The 16,439-nt window shown below is 52.9% G+C and overlaps 1 protein-coding gene across 1 annotated transcript; it reads right to left on the reverse strand.

Moving 5' to 3' along the window:
* Positions 1–951: 951 nt before the first annotated feature.
* On the reverse strand, positions 952–13,760 carry LOC134292219 (nucleolar protein 58-like). Its single transcript, XM_062861196.1, has 2 exons — positions 13,636–13,760; positions 952–5,389 (listed from the first exon to the last, which is right to left on the reverse strand). Exon 2 carries the CDS (start codon positions 4,472–4,474, stop codon positions 3,095–3,097), a length of 1,380 nt encoding a protein of 459 aa, XP_062717180.1. The 5' UTR covers positions 4,475–5,389; positions 13,636–13,760; the 3' UTR covers positions 952–3,094.
* Between the last annotated feature and the right edge of the window lie 2,679 nt (positions 13,761–16,439).

Here is a 16,439-nt window from a genome sequence, read left to right on the forward strand (position 1 = left end):
ACTCCGACGGAGAAAATCCCCGGCGACGGAAGTTCTCCCGAACGCGCAGTTCAATCACGACCAGCCAGGTGCCGAGGTCGACCCAGCGATTCCGGTTGGAGGTTGGCTTCCGGTTCACTGGCGCTCCGACGACCACAAACCAGTACTACGTCACGGTCTACTCGGTCTTGTCCCCGACGGTGGATCAAGCCTACTCCGATCGCGGTCAGAGATCCTCTGGTCTTCACGCCATTTCCTTTGCAGCTCGGACAGTATTCGCCTTACTACGCGGTCGACAGCGTTCCATTTCTCTTCTTCGCGGCACATTTCGCGGACGACATTGTCAGCTGTCATACCAGGCAAATCCCTGCGCGCTTCGTCGAATCTGGGACATTCGAAGACGACGTGTTCTGGTGTCTCTTCTTCGTTTCCGCACTGTGGACAGAGAGGCGAAGGTGCGTGACCAAACCGATGCAGATATTTCCGAGAGCAGCCGTGCCTGGACAGGAACTGCGTCAGATGAAAGTTCACCTCTCCATGCTTCCTGTTCACCCACTCAGATACATTCAGGATGAGCCGATGGGTCCACCTTCCATTTCCCGCATTGTCCCACTCTTGCTGCCACTTAGACAACGAATCCGTTCTAACGATGCTCCGCTCCTTGTATTCCTTCGCTGATAGCATTCCACGTCCTCGGCCAGGGTAATGCAAATGGGCATCATCCCAGCGATAAGTATCCCAGCGATAAGTATGCGTTATCCGATGAAATCGTACGATAGGCGCTTGCGACCCGCATGGCCATTAGTCGGAACACTCTGTTCAGCTTCCCTCGGTTACACTGTGTTTTCAGCGCTGCGGCCCAGGCCGGAACTGCATATCTCAGGGTTGAGGTTGCAACGCTAGCCAGAAGGCGTCTCTTGCTGCTTCTCAGTCCGCCGACGTTTGGCATAATCGTAGCAATCGCGTTGACAGCCTTCGACGCCCTTTCGCAGGCGTAATCGACGTGTGCGTTAAAATTTAAACGGTCGTCGACCATCACCCCCAGGTGCTTCAGCGCACGCTTCGACGCAATTTCGTATTCTCCGACGTTGATGTTTACTGATTGAACGGCTTTCCGGTTGCTCACTAGCACTACTTCCGTTTTATGATGAGCCAACAGTAGTTTAGCTCCCGTCATCCACGCTTTAACGGTGTCCAACGCCTCCGCCGTCAACATCTCGACCTGTTCTAGCGTCTCGCCGGTTACCGTAAGAACGACATCGTCCGCGAATCCAACGATTTCAACTCCACTGGGCAGCTGCAATGTTAGTACTCCATCGTACATCGCGTTCCAGAGCGTAGGACCTAGAATGGAACCTTGTGGCACCCCTGCCGTAATCGTGGTTGATTTTTGGCCCAACTCCGTTTCGTACACCAGCACTCTGTTCTGGAAGTAACTTTTCAGTATTCTGCACTAGTAACTAGGAACACGCATCCTGTGTAGTGCTACGGCGATAGCCTCCCAGCTAGCACTATTGAAAGCGTTTTTCACGTCGATTGTTACTACCATTTCCTCTCCTCTTTTGCGTGGCTTCCTTCTCTGCACTATGCACGACTGTCCGGATTGCATCCACCGTTGAGATACCCTTTCGGAACCCGAATTGCTTCCTCGATAGACCATTCTCGCTCTCCGTGCAATGTGTGAGCCTGTTAAGGATTATCCTTTCCAATAGCTTCCCGAGGGTATCCAACAAACATATGGGTCTGTACGATGCTGGGTCCCCTGGCTGTTTCCCCGGTTTCGGCAGTAAGACCAACTTCTGGATCTTCCATCTATCTGGAAAATAGCCTTCATCAAAGCATTTTTGCAATACTATCCTGAACATGTCAGGGAACGCCTGTATCGCCGTTTTCAGCACTACATTGGGTATTCCATCCGGGCCAGGAGCTTTCTTCACCTTCAGACCCTTCGCAACTATTATTAGCTCTTCGTTTGAGATCCGTGAACCTCTGGATTCATCTTCTTCGTCCTCATATGGCGTAGGCGGCCACAGCGTTGGATCATGGTGCGGAAAGAGGCCTTCCACGATCGTCTTCAACTTTTCCGGGCACATTTCAGCGGGGGTCGCCGGGCCCTTCAACTTTGCCACCACGATTAGATAGGCGTTGCTCAGCCTAATCTCCCGTTTAAAAGCCACGCGAGCTTCGCGAAACACGAGTCTCCGTTCTTCTCTCTCGACATCAGTTCTTGCCCTCTGAACACTTCTTCTGGCTCTGAGACATGTAGCACGTAGGATACTGAGTGATCCATTCCACCAGTAAGCTGGGCGCCGTCGGAATCTGGGCTCCAACTTCCTTGGCATTGATGCGTCACAGGCTGTTGCTACCGCTTCTGTCAGCTCCTCTGCGTCGAGATTTGCACCGCTGTGTGTCCGAAGCGCCTCGATGAAGAGACCCTTGTCGAAGTCCTGTATCTTCCACTTCCGCTCTCGGGTCCTCGTTCGTCTCGTTGCCGAATAGGCTCGCCAGCCGACGGTGTAAGTTATCGCTTGGTGATCGCTGTGGGAGTACTTCTCGCTGACTCTCCAGTTCATGTCCTCCGTAAGCGAAGGACTGCAGAACGTGACATCGATTATTGATTCACGTCCGTCTCTGCGGAATGTGCTGACCGTACCGTCATTACAAAGCTTTACGTCCAGCTTCGCCAGGGCTTCCAGTAAGCTGTATCCTCTTGAATTGGTAAGTCTGCTACCCCACTCCACGGCCCAGGCGTTGAAGTCACCTCCGATGATAACCGGCTTTCGTCCAACCAGCGCGTCGGTGAGTGCATCCAACATCCTGTTGTACTCTTCGTCCGTCCACCTTGGAGGTGCATAACAACTGCACACGAAGATTCCGTTGATTTTAGCAATTACGAAACCGTCATGTGAGCATTCGATCACTTCTTGGATAGGGAATCTACCCATGACTTGAATTGCCGCTATCTTAGCTCTATCGGCCACCCAGTTGCCGTTCTCGAGGGGAACCCGATACGGCTCCGCAATAATCGCAACATCACACTTTGACTCTGTTGTCGACTGCCACAACAGTTGCTGTGCGGTGTCGCAATGATTCAGATTTATTTGAATTATCTGCATCATTGTTGGCCTGTCCTCGCCTTTTTGTAGGCCGGGCACTTAAAGCCTCCAGTCGGATGAACATTGCCGTCCTCCGGCTTGCACAGCATGCACCTGGGTTGCTTCGTGCAGTCCCGAGCAACGTGTCCGTTTCCACCGCATCTCCAGCACCGTTCGGACCTGTCCGGATCCTTGCAGTTCCTCGAGTGGTGACCAAACTCCGTGCACGTGTAACATCTCTCCATTTGCTTGGTGAAACGGGGAGCCAGTCGCAGCGAGCACACCGCCCATCCAACTTTGACCTTGTCATTCACCACCAGCTTGTTGGCAGCATCCGCCGGCAATCGGATTGTCGCCGTCTGGGTGCCTCCATACGACTTCCTTATCCGAATCACCATCGGCCCTTCGACGTTGCACTGCGCAGTCAGTGCGCGCTTCAGATCTTCTTCGGTAGTGACCTCGTCCAGATCCTTGATTTCAACCACCGTCTCCTGTGATAAGGCTCTCACGTTAGCCTCGCTGCCCAGGGATTTGGCAACAAGCTCCCTGAACGCCGAGCTCTTAATCATCGGATCTTTCTTGAGCTCGAACAGCATCTCTCCTTTTTGGGTGCGTCTGGTCTTCACCACGTTTTCGCCCAGCTCCTTCAACTCCGGGTCCTCCTTCAATTTACTAAGGAGAGCAGCGTACGTCGTCTTGTCGTTCGCCTCGACGATCAATGCGTCGCCCTTTTTCCTCTCCCTTGGGCGCCGGTGCTTTTCTTTCTTCTTCTGTTCCTTCTTCTTTTCTTCTTTCTCCTTTCGCTTCTTCTTCTTCTTCGCCTGCTGGTTCTCGACAGTGCGCCATCCATCATCACTCCGATTGCTGGCACGCTCCTGTTCGCTTCTCTGTTTCTTCGGGACTTCCTCCTCGCCTGGCGTGTCCCGGCCCCTTTTCTCTGAGCGAGTATTCCGGTGGCTCTTCGGCGTCTCCATGCTTTCAACCGTTGCTCGTTCCGTTGCTTCCATCAGAGACTTCTCGGCTGTTTCCACTCTCAGCTTGAGCGCCTTTTGCTCGCGTTCGGCGGCTATAACAGCAGATTTGATGTTTACCACCAGCTGCTTGATTTTCAGGTGCACGTTGTGTTTGTCCTTCACAAACTCGTACAGTTCGTTCACCTTCTTCCTCACCTCACTCAGACCCGACTCCTGTACAACACTACTCTTCGAGGTCGGTGTGAACACTCGTTGGTTCGGAGTCCCGAGCTCCCGTTGGCTCCCTTGGGGCTCGCTCCGTATCGCGCTGCTACTCGTTCTTGCAGCTGTTTCCAGCGGCGTCACTGGTGATCGCTGCACCACTCCACTTCTTCTGAACGCGTCCGAGTTCTCTCCAACTACTTCGGTATAGTTTGATGTCTCCATTCTATTGGGTCCCCCCTCCGCACCGCTATCACCATCCGTTGTATCTAGTCGCTTTCGTGATCTCTTGGTTGTCTATGAAACAGGGAGGCCAAGCGAGGGTTGAACACGTTCCTTCATGGGGTCAGTGTCCAGAGCCAGATCAGCGTAAGTCGGGAATGTTCCATCCGAGCCTAGTACCCATCAACGTGATGGACAGATGATGAACGTATCCGGAGGCCTGCCAAGGTTTTACCGGGACGGAGGCAAACGTGCCATTAGCCCACTCGCCGTTTCAAGTTGGTGTCACCCTACTTTACTCAGGGAGCAGAATAGCCCGAATGTCAGCCCATCGTCGCCATCCAATCCATAATCCGTAGTCCGGTGTCTTTAGCGTTTACCAGTATGCCATAATCAGGATCTTACTGGCATCGATCCTGATGTGCCGGTTGGCACTCCAGGTGTTTGGGCTAAGGCACTTTGGAAGCGGTACCAGGTCGCTTGCACGGAGTTGCTTGCGGATGTGTGGCTTTTTATAGGGAACCAACAGAGCCCACTGTTGGAACCCCACCACATCCTAGGCATCCTCTGCTTGAGCTGTCTGGAAACCAGAAGCCCGGTCACTCCCCGAAGGAAGAGCCAAAGGTGGTTATCCACACGGGTGTGTGGAAGGTTTTCGCTTAGGAAATATTCCCAAGCTTCCACCCGACTTGCAGAAGGGGGGTTCGTCAAGCCCCTGGACTCCTGTCCCTGCTGCTCCTGTGTGTGTGTGTGTGTGTGTGTGTGTGTGTGTGTGTGTGTGTGTGTGTGTGTGTGTGTGTGTGTGTGTGTGTGTGTGTGTGTGTGTGTGTGTGTGTGTGTGTGTGTGTGTGTGTGTGTGTGTGTGTGTGTGTGTGTGTGTGTGTGTGTGTGTGTGTGTGTGTTTTTTTTCCTCCCAACCTCCCAAGCAGTTCCCCGACACTGAAACTTCTTCCGTTACCGATACTTCCCAGGCTGGTGCCAAGGTCGGTTCTGAGATTCCGGTTGGAGACTGGCTTCCGGCTCACAGGCGCCCTGACGACCAAGCACCGGTGCTTTTTCGCGGTCTACTCGGTCTAGTCCCCGGCGGTGGACGGACCTAGCCTACTCCAACAGAGAAAGACCCCGACGGTGGAAGTTCTCTCGACACCGATGTTTTCAACCCGACCAGTAAGGTGCCGAAGTCGGCCCGGCGATTCCGGTTGGTGGTAGACTTCCGATTCACCGGCGCCCCGACGACCTATAACCGGTACTACGCAACGAACGACTCGGTCAAGTCCCCGGCGGTGGATCAAGCCTACTCCGAGCGCGACCCAATACTCTGTGATCTTCGCGCCATCTCCGCTGGAGAGCTGACATGATCCGCGTGACCGCTCTGTTCACCGCATTCCATACGGTTTCGTCCTGACACATTCTCTCTACTACGTTGTTGGGACTCAGATTTCCAGCAGCGCTCGCTAGCATGTCACCACGTACTTCTTCAAATCGCGGACAGTCGAATATCACGTGCTCCGGTGTCTCCTCGTTGTTTGGGCATGTCGGACAGAATGGGGACTCTGCATGGCCGAATCGATACAAATACTGTCTGAAGCATCCATGACCTGACAAGAACTGTGTTAGGTAGAAGTTCACATCTCCGGGTTTTCTGGACATCCATACCGACACATCTGGGATAAGCCGGTAGGTCCATCTACCCTTCTCCGCGTCATTCCACTCTTGCTGCCACTTAGCCAACGAGTCCGCTCTGATTGTCTTCCTCACGTTTGCAGTGCCTCTTCTCCGGTAACACTCTACATCCTCTTCCAGGGTGATGTGTATGGGAACCATCCCGGCGATAATGCAGACTGCTTCCGACGATATCGTCCTGTACGCGCTCGCCACACGAATAGCCATGAGCCGGAACGTGCTCGAAAGTTTTGGTCGATTCCGCTTCAGATTCAGCGCTGTAGCCCAGGCCGGAACTCCGTATCTAAGTATCGAAGAGGATACTCCCGCCAGAAGACGTCTGCTGCTGCTGCTCGGTCCACCGATGTTCGGCATAATCCTGGATACAGCATTAACAACTTTCGCTGCCTTCTCACAGGCATAGTCGACGTGGCAATTGAAATTCAATCGGTCGTCCACCATCACGCCCAGGTGTTTTAACGCACGCTTTGACGGGATAACCTGTCCGCCGACGTTAATTTCGGCCCGTTGAACTGCTTTACAGTTGCTGACTAGCACTACCTCTGTCTTATGGTGAGCCAACCGTAGCTTTACTTGACTCATCCAGGCCTCGATGGAACCGATCGTCTCCGCCGTCAGCATCTCTACTTCTTCCAGGGTCTCACCGGTTATCGAAAGGACGATGTCATCCGCGAAACCGACGATCTCGACTCCTCCGGGTAGTTCAAGTCTTAACACTCCGTCATACATAATATTCCACAACGTTGGGCCGAGTATGGAGCCCTGTGGCACACCCGCCGTGACTCTAACCGATCTCTGACCCTGGTTTGTCTCGTAGACCAAGACTCGATTCTGGAAGTAGCTTTTCAGAACCTTGCACAGATAGTCAGGGACCCTCATGTTGTGTAGTGCAGTGGCGATGGCTTCCCAGCTGGCGCTATTGAATGCGTTCTTCACGTCTATAGCTACCACGGCGCAGTAACGATTACCTCTTCTCTTCTGCTTTGAGGCCTTCTTCGCATTCGCAATGACTGTCCGGATTGCATCCACAGTCGACTTCCCTTTCCGAAACCCGAACTGCCTATTAGACAGACCGCTCTCGCTTTCCGTACACTTTATCAGCCTGTTCAGGATGATTTTCTCCAGGAGTTTGCCAAGCGTATCCAGCAGGCATATCGGTCGATACGATGCTGGGTCTCCTGGCGGCTTGCCAGGCTTTGGCAGCAACACCAGCTTCTGGATCTTCCTAATGTCTGGGAAGTAGCTATCCACCAGACATTTCTGTATCGTTATCCTGAACATGTCTGGAAACGCTTCGATCGCCGCTTTCAATGCCATGTTGGGGATACCATCTGGACCAGGGGCTTTCTTCACTTTTAGTCCTTTGGCTATTGTAAGGAGTTCCTCGTTAGACACCCGGTTTGCGCCGGCAGCTACTTCCACCCCGTTGACGTACGGCGTAGGTGGCCATGTGGTTAAACCGTGATTCGGAAAGAGGCCGTTCACAATTACCTCCAGCTTTTCAGGGCACATTTCAGCTGGTGTAGCTGGGCCCTTGATCTTCGCCATCCCCGGCGGTGGACGGACCTAGCCTACTCCGACAGAGAAAGACCCCGACGGTGGAAGTTCTCTCGACACCGATGTTTTCAACCCGACCAGTAAGGTGCCGAAGTCGGCCCGGCGATTCCGGTTGGTGGTAGACTTCCGATTCACCGGCGCCCCGACGACCTATAACCGGTACTACGCAACGAACGACTCGGTCAAGTCCCCGGCGGTGGATCAAGCCTACTCCGAGCGCGACCCAATACTCTGTGATCTTCGCGCCATCTCCGCTGGAGAGCTGACATGATCCGCGTGACCGCTCTGTTCACCGCATTCCATACGGTTTCGTCCTGACACATTCTCTCTACTACGTTGTTGGGACTCAGATTTCCAGCAGCGCTCGCTAGCATGTCACCACGTACTTCTTCAAATCGCGGACAGTCGAATATCACGTGCTCCGGTGTCTCCTCGTTGTTTGGGCATGTCGGACAGAATGGGGACTCTGCATGGCCGAATCGATACAAATACTGTCTGAAGCATCCATGACCTGACAAGAACTGTGTTAGGTAGAAGTTCACATCTCCGGGTTTTCTGGACATCCATACCGACACATCTGGGATAAGCCGGTAGGTCCATCTACCCTTCTCCGCGTCATTCCACTCTTGCTGCCACTTAGCCAACGAGTCCGCTCTGATTGTCTTCCTCACGTTTGCAGTGCCTCTTCTCCGGTAACACTCTACATCCTCTTCCAGGGTGATGTGTATGGGAACCATCCCGGCGATAATGCAGACTGCTTCCGACGATATCGTCCTGTACGCGCTCGCCACACGAATAGCCATGAGCCGGAACGTGCTCGAAAGTTTTGGTCGATTCCGCTTCAGTTTCAGCGCTGTAGCCCAGGCCGGAACTCCGTATCTAAGTATCGAAGAGGATACTCCCGCCAGAAGACGTCTGCTGCTGCAGCTCGGTCCACCGATGTTCGGCATAATCCTGGATACAGCATTAACAACTTTCGCTGCCTTCTCACAGGCATAGTCGACGTGGCAATTGAAATTCAATCGGTCGTCCACCATCACGCCCAGGTGTTTTAACGCACGCTTTGACGGGATAACCTGTCCGCCGACGTTAATTTCGGCCCGTTGAACTGCTTTACAGTTGCTGACTAGCACTACCTCTGTCTTATGGTGAGCCAACCGCAGCTTTACTTGACTCATCCAGGCCTCGATGGAACCGATCGTCTCCGCCGTCAGCATCTCTACTTCTTCCAGGGTCTCACCGGTTATCGAAAGGACGATGTCATCCGCGAAACCGACGATCTCGACTCCTCCGGGTAGTTCAAGTCTTAACACTCCGTCATACATAATATTCCACAACGTTGGGCCGAGTATGGAGCCCTGTGGCACACCCGCCGTGACTCTAACCGATCTCTGACCCTGGTTTGTCTCGTAGACCAAGACTCGATTCTGGAAGTAGCTTTTCAGAACCTTGCACAGATAGTCAGGGACCCTCATGTTGTGTAGTGCAGTGGCGATGGCTTCCCAGCTGGCGCTATTGAATGCGTTCTTCACGTCTATAGCTACCACGGCGCAGTAACGATTACCTCTTCTCTTCTGCTTTGAGGCCTTCTTCGCATTCGCAATGACTGTCCGGATTGCATCCACAGTCGACTTCCCTTTCCGAAACCCGAACTGCCTATTAGACAGACCGCTCTCGCTTTCCGTACACTTTATCAGCCTGTTCAGGATGATTTTCTCCAGGAGTTTGCCAAGCGTATCCAGCAGGCATATCGGTCGATACGATGCTGGGTCTCCTGGCGGCTTGCCAGGCTTTGGCAGCAACACCAGCTTCTGGATCTTCCAAATGTCTGGGAAGTAGCTATCCACCAGACATTTCTGTATCGTTATCCTGAACATGTCTGGAAACGCTTCGATCGCCGCTTTCAATGCCATGTTGGGGATACCATCTGGACCAGGGGCTTTCTTCACTTTTAGTCCTTTGGCTATTGTAAGGAGTTCCTCGTTAGACACCCGGTTTGCGCCGGCAGCTACTTCCACCCCGTTGACGTACGGCGTAGGTGGCCATGTGGTTAAACCGTGATTCGGAAAGAGGCCGTTCACAATTACCTCCAGCTTTTCAGGGCACATTTCAGCTGGTGTAGCTGGGCCCTTGATCTTCGCCATCACGACGCGATAAGCTTGTCCCCAGGGATTGGCGTCTGCTTCTCTGCACAGCTCCTTGAAGCAATTGGCCTTGCTCAGAGCAATCTCCCGCTTGAAAGCGGTCCTGGCCTCGCGGAAAATCACCTTGCGTTCCTCTCTGCTCGCTTCGGATCTTGCTCTTTGAAATCGTCTTCTAGCTTTAAGGCAGGCAGCACGTAGGGTGCTGAGCGTTTCATTCCACCAGTAAGCTGGACGCCGGCGGTTATTCGGTTCGAGTTTCCTGGGCATAGTAACATCACATGCCCTTGCTACTGCTTCCGTTAGTTCCACAGCGGTCATAGCGGGAGTATCGCTGTCTGTCCGAAGTGCCTCGACAAAAAGCTCCTTGTCGAACTGCTTCGTTTTCCACTTCCTTTCGCAGGTCCTCCGGGTGCTCGGCAGAGCGGAGATCCGCCGACCGACGCTGTAGTGGATGGACTGATGGTCACTGTGCGTGTATTCTTCGCTAACTCTCCAGTTCATGTTGTTCATCAGCGACGGGCTGCAGAACGTCACATCAATAATGGATTCTCGTCCGTCCTCACGGAATGTACTCACAGAGCCTTCATTGCACACTTTAACATTCAGCTTCGCTAAGGCTTCCAGCAGACAGTAATCCCTTGCGTTGGTCAGCCTACTTCCCCACTCCACCGCCCAAGCGTTGAAGTCCCCGCCGATAACAACCGGCGCACGTCCTATCAACTTATCAGTTAGTAGATCCAACATCCGATTGTATTGCTCAGGGGTCCACCTTGGGGGCGCATAGCAGCTGCACACAAAGACACCGTTGATCTTGGCGATAACAAAACCTTCATGATCGTTATCCACTACTTCTTGAATGGGAAACCCGCCTGTAACTTGGATTGCCGCTATCCTTGCTTTATCCGCCACCCAGTTACCGTTATTAATAGGAACTCGGTACGGCTCTGCAATTATTGCGACGTCGCACTTGGTTTCCGTTGTCGACTGCCACAACAGTTGCTGTGCTGCATCGCAATGATTGAGATTCACTTGCGTTATCTCCATCATTGTCATTGTTGACCTGCCTTCGCCTTCTTGTACATCGGGCATTTGAAGCCACTCGTCGAATGATCGTTTCCGTCCTCCGGTTTGCAGAACATACACCTCGGTTGCTTCGTGCAGTCTCGAGCAACGTGACCACTTCCGCCGCATCTCCAGCACAATGTGGACCTGTCAGGGCCCTTGCAGCTTCTCGCCTGGTGACCGAACTCTAAACACCGGAAGCATCTCTCCATCTGCTTAGCAACTCGAGGAGTGGGTCTCAGAGTGCCCACCGCCCAACCAACTTTTATCTTGCCGATCTCCACCAGCTTGTTTGCAGCGTCAACCGATAAGCGAATCGCCGCCGTCTGGGTGCCTCCAAACGCTTTCCTTAACCGAATTTGCACCGGAACATCCAGCTTACACTGCTCGGTTAGGGCAAATCTCAGTTCCTCTTCTGTCGTGACCGCATCCAGATCCCTGCACTCGATCACCACCTCCTGTGAAAGAGCCCTGACATTTGCATCGCTGCCCAGGGATTTCGCGACGAGTTCCCGGTAATCCAGGCTCTTAACAGCTGGATCTTTCTTTAGCTCGAAGATCATCTCGCCTTTCTGCGTGCGCCGTGTCTTAACCACGTTCTCGCCCAGCTCCTTAAGGTCCGGATCCTCCCTCACCTTCCTGAGAAGCGCAGCGTACGTTGTCTTGTCGCTCGCTTCGACTATGAGGGCATCACCTCTGCTTTTCCTCCTAGATGGCCGAAGTTTATCTTTCTTTTCCGGTTCCGTCTTCCTTTCTATTTTTTCCTTTCGCTTTTTCTTCTTAACTCGCTGGCTTTCAACGGTGCGCCATCCACTGTCTCTTCCATCGTTTCTCTGATTGTCGACGTGCGACTGATCGTTCTTCTGCTTCTTCGGGACTTCCTCGTCTCCAGGCGTGTCCCTACCTCTTTTCTCCGAGCGGTGACTCTTAGGCGTCTCCCGAGTTTCCGCCGTAGCTCTTCCTGCAGCTTCCGTTACAGCCTTTTCAGCTGTTTCAGCTCTCAATCTGAGTGCCTTTTGCTCTCGTTCGGCAGCTATAACAGCAGATTTGATGTTCGTCACCATCTGCTTAATTTTCAGGTGCACGTTGTGTCTGTCCTTCACAAACTCGTACAGTTCGTTCACCTTCTTCCTCACCTCACCCAAACCCGACTCTTGAGCAGCACTGCTCTTCGGCGTCGGTGTGAACACTCGCTGGTTCGAAGACCCTAGCTCCTGTTGGTTTCCTTGGAGATCGCTTCCGATTGTGCTACTGGCAGCGATCGCTGCGGTTTCCAGCGGTGTCACTGGTGATCTCTGCATCCTCTCGCTTCTTCGGAACGCGTTCGCGTCCTCCTCGACTTCGATATTCGTTAGATTCTCCATTTTGTTGGGTCCCCACTCCGGGCCGCTATCTCCACTCGTTGTAGTAGTCGCTTATGATCCCTTGGTTATCTTTGCAAAGCAGGGAGGCCAAGCGAGGGTTGAACGCGTACCTTCATGGGGTACGTGTCCAGAGCCGGATCAGCGTAGGTCAGGAATATGCCATCTGAGCCTACTACCCACCTTTGTTGGTGCAAGTATTGAACGTACCTGGAGGCCTGCCAAGGTTTTAACGGGACGGAGGCAAACGTACTGTTAGCCCGCTCGCCGTTTCAAGTAGGTGTCACCCTTCCTTACTCAGGGAACAGAACAGCACGAATGTCAGCCCATCATCGCCATCCGATCCATAATCCGTAGTCCGTTGTCGTTTGCGTTGACCAGTATGCCATAATCAGGATGTTACTGGCATCGATCCTGATGTGCCGGTTGGCACTCCGAGTATTTGGGCTAAGGCACTTTGGAAGCGGTACCAGGTCGCTTGTACAGAGTTGCTTGCGGATGTGTGGCTTTTTATGGAGATCCAACAGAGCCCACTGTTGAAACCCCGCCACATCCTAGGCATCCTCTGCTTGAGCTATCTGGAAACCAGAAGCTCGGTCACTCCCCGAAGGAAGAGCCAAAGGTGGTAATCCACACGGATGTGTGAACGATTTTCGCTTAGGATGAACTCCCAAGCTGCCACCCGACTCGCAGAAGGGGGGGTTCGTCAAGCCCCTGGACTCCTGTCCCTGCTGCCCTTTGTGTTTGTGTGTGTGTATGTGTGTGTGTGTGTGTGTGTGTGTGTGTGTGTGTGTGTGTGTGTGTGTGTGTGTGTGTGTGTGTGTGTGTGTGTGTGTGTGTGTTTTTTTTTATTCTAGGAGTCCAAAAATCTTCTAAAGACGCTGTGTGGGATTCGAATGTGCGCCTACCCACTAAAAACACTCTCCTAGTTCACCTCCACCTTAAATTCCCCTCCGGTACCACCATGCAGTATTTCTTCGGAGGGGAGGCGTTATGTGCCTTGTGCACCATCACCAATTTGTTATTCTAGTCTTCTTCATGCTATGCGCACCGCTTCGTTAGTATGCTGTTAATATTCCAGTATCGCCACTAAGCGACATACATGCTATTTTTCAAATTTGTTATTCTAATCGTTCTTAGCCTTTGGGCTCCGGTTAGCGCCATTGAGCGGTAAACTCTATGTTAGTACCACTTTCATCAAATTTAGTACCACTTTCATCAAATTTGTGTGTGTCTGTGTGTGTGTGTGTGTGTGTGTGTGTGTGTGTGTGTGTGTGTGTGTGTGTGTGTGTGTGTGTGTGTGTGTGTGTGTGTGTGTGTGTGTGTGTGTGTGTGTGTGTTTTTTTTTCCTCCCAACCTCCCAAGCAGAGAAAACCGATTGGAAAAACTCTGCTACACCTTGACGCCTCGATCCCCCTGGTACCACTGATATGCGACTGCTTCAGGGGGGGCAATGCGCTCATGCGCTCTTCTGCTATTGTGCTCATGCACTTTTTGTCGCTTCTAAATTTGTTATTCTAGTCATTCTCGTTTTCGTACCTAACCTATCGCCATTCAGCGACACAGTTAGTACAAACATACACCAAATTTGTTATTCTAAAATTAAATTTGTTATTCTAGTCGTTCTCGTGTTCGTACCTAACCTATCGCCATTCAGCGACACAGTTAGCACAAACACACACCAAATTTGTTATTCTAATACCACCAGCAAGTACTTCGGATCATACTGAGTTTCTCCGAGGAACGGTGCCGTTTTAGCACTCCAGTTTTTCGCGCACGACTCGGATAGTCCCCGACGGTGGATCTACCCTACGCCGACAAAGACTTCCCCGGCAGTGGAACATCTTCCGAAACCGTTTCTTCCCGGACAGGTGCCGAGGTCTCTCCTGCGATTCCGGTTGGAGACTGGCTTCCGGTTCACAGGCGCCCCGACGACCAAGTTCCGGTGCTTCTCCGCGATATACTCGGTCTAGTCCCCGGCGGTGGACGGACCTAGCCTACTCCGACAGAGAAAGACCCCGACGGTGGAAGTTCTCTCGACACCGATGTTTTCATCCCGACCAGTAAGGTGCCGAAGTCGACCCGGCGATTCCGGTTGGTGGTAGACTTCCGGTTCACCGGCGCTCCGACGACCAAAAACCGGTACTACGCAACGGACGACTCAGTCATGTCCCCGGCGGTGGATCAAGCCTACTCCGATCGCGTTCCGGCGCTCTCTGGTCTTCGCGCCACTTCCTTTGCAGCGCGGACAGCATCCTCGTTACTGCTCTGTCGACAGCGTTCCACGTAGCTTCGTCGCGACACATTTCTTCGACAATGTTGTCGACTGTCAGGCCGCGCATATCCCTGCGCATCTCCGAGAACCTAGGGCATTCGAAGACGACGTGCGCCGGTGTTTCCTCCACGTTCACACACTCCGGACACAGAGGGGAAGACGCGTGACCGAATCGAAACAGGTACTTCCGGAAACAGCCGTGCCCGGACAGAAACTGCGTCAGATGGAAGTTCAACTCCCCATGCTTCCTGTTCACCCACGCCGACACATTTGGGATCAGTCGGTGGGTCCACCTTCCGTTCGCCGCATTGTCCCACTCTTGTTGCCACTTCACTAGCGAGTCCATTCTAGCAGCATTCCTTACGTTACTCCGCCGATGGCACTCGATGTCTTCCTCTAGGGTGATGCAGATGGGCATCATCCCAGCGATAACGCATACAGCCTCCGACGAGATTGTTCTGTAGGCACTCGCGACTCTCATAGCCATGAGCCGGAACACACTGCCCAGTCTTCCACGGTTTCTCTTCGTTTTTAGCGCCGGAGCCCAGGCTGGCACTCCATACCTAAGTATTGAGGTTGCAACATTTGCCAAGAGGCGCCTCCTACTGCTTCTTGGACCGCCCGCGTTTGGCATAATCCTCGCTACTGTGTTAACCGCCTTCGCCGCCTTTTCGCAGGCGTAGTCAACGTGCGCGTTAAAGTTTAAGCGGTCGTCGACCATCACGCCCAGGTGCTTCAACGCGCGCTGCGATGAAATTCTCTCCTCTCCGATCGTGATCTCCAACCTTTGCACTGCTTTGCGGTTACTGACTACGAGCACTTCTGTCTTGTGATGGGCTATCTGCAGCTTCACTCCATTCATCCATCTTTCCACTGTGTCGATTGCCTCCGATACCAGCACTTCGACTTCATCGATTGATTCACCAGATACCGCTAATACCACGTCGTCTGCGAACCCCACGATAATGACACCTGCCGGAAGCTTCAGTGTTAACACACCGTTGTACATTGCGTTCCAGAGCGTAGGGCCAAGTATTGACCCTTGTGGAACACCTGCTGTCACTCTAAACGACCTCTGCCCTACGTTGGTTTCGTACACAAGGACTCTATTCTGGAAGTAGTTCCTTATAATCCTACACAGATAGTCGGGGACCCGCATATTATGCAGGGCTACGGCGATAGCTTCCCAACTGGCGCTGTTAAACGCGTTTTTAACGTCTATCGTTACCACGGCGCAGTAGCGATCTCCTCTCCGCTTTTGTAAGGATGCCCTTTCCGCCATCTCAACGACGGTCCGAATTGCGTCAACCGTCGATTTTCCCTTGCGGAAGCCGAACTGCATCGTGGACAGCCCTCCCTCACTTTCGGTATACTCGGTCAGCCTGTTAAGGATAATCCTCTCCAGAAGTTTTCCGAGCGTATCCAACAGACAGATCGGCCTGTACGATGCTGGATCTCCCGGCTGCTTTCCTGGTTTTGGCAGCAGCACTAGTTTTTGGACCTTCCATATATCCGGAAAGATGCCTTCCTCCAGGCATTCCTGCAACACTGACCTGAACATATCGGGATACTCCAGGATCGCTGCTTTTAACGCCACGTTGGGGATTCCATCCGGACCGGGAGCCTTCTTCACCTTCAATGCTTTCGCCACGGCAACGAGCTCGTCGTTCGAGACCAGTCGGTTTACGTCAAATTCCACATCGCCCTCGCTGTACGGCGTAGGTGGCCACGTTGTTGTATCGTGTTTTGGAAACAAACCCTCCACGATACCCTTCAGTTTGTCTGGGCACATTTCGACTGGCGTCATTGGGCCCTTCAGCTTTGCCATTATGATGCGGTAGGCATTTCCCCAGGGGTTAGCGTCGGCTTCCTGACATAGCTCCTTG

The sequence above is a fragment of the Aedes albopictus genome, chromosome 3 (assembly GCF_035046485.1).
Source record: "Aedes albopictus strain Foshan chromosome 3, AalbF5, whole genome shotgun sequence".
Classification (NCBI taxonomy): Eukaryota; Metazoa; Arthropoda; class Insecta; order Diptera; family Culicidae; genus Aedes; species Aedes albopictus.

What these genes read in the sequence shown, in the direction of transcription:
- LOC134292219 (XM_062861196.1), bottom strand. Translation starts at nt 4,474, where the DNA reads ATGGAGACATCAAACTATACCGAAGTAGTTGGAGAGAACTCGGACGCG.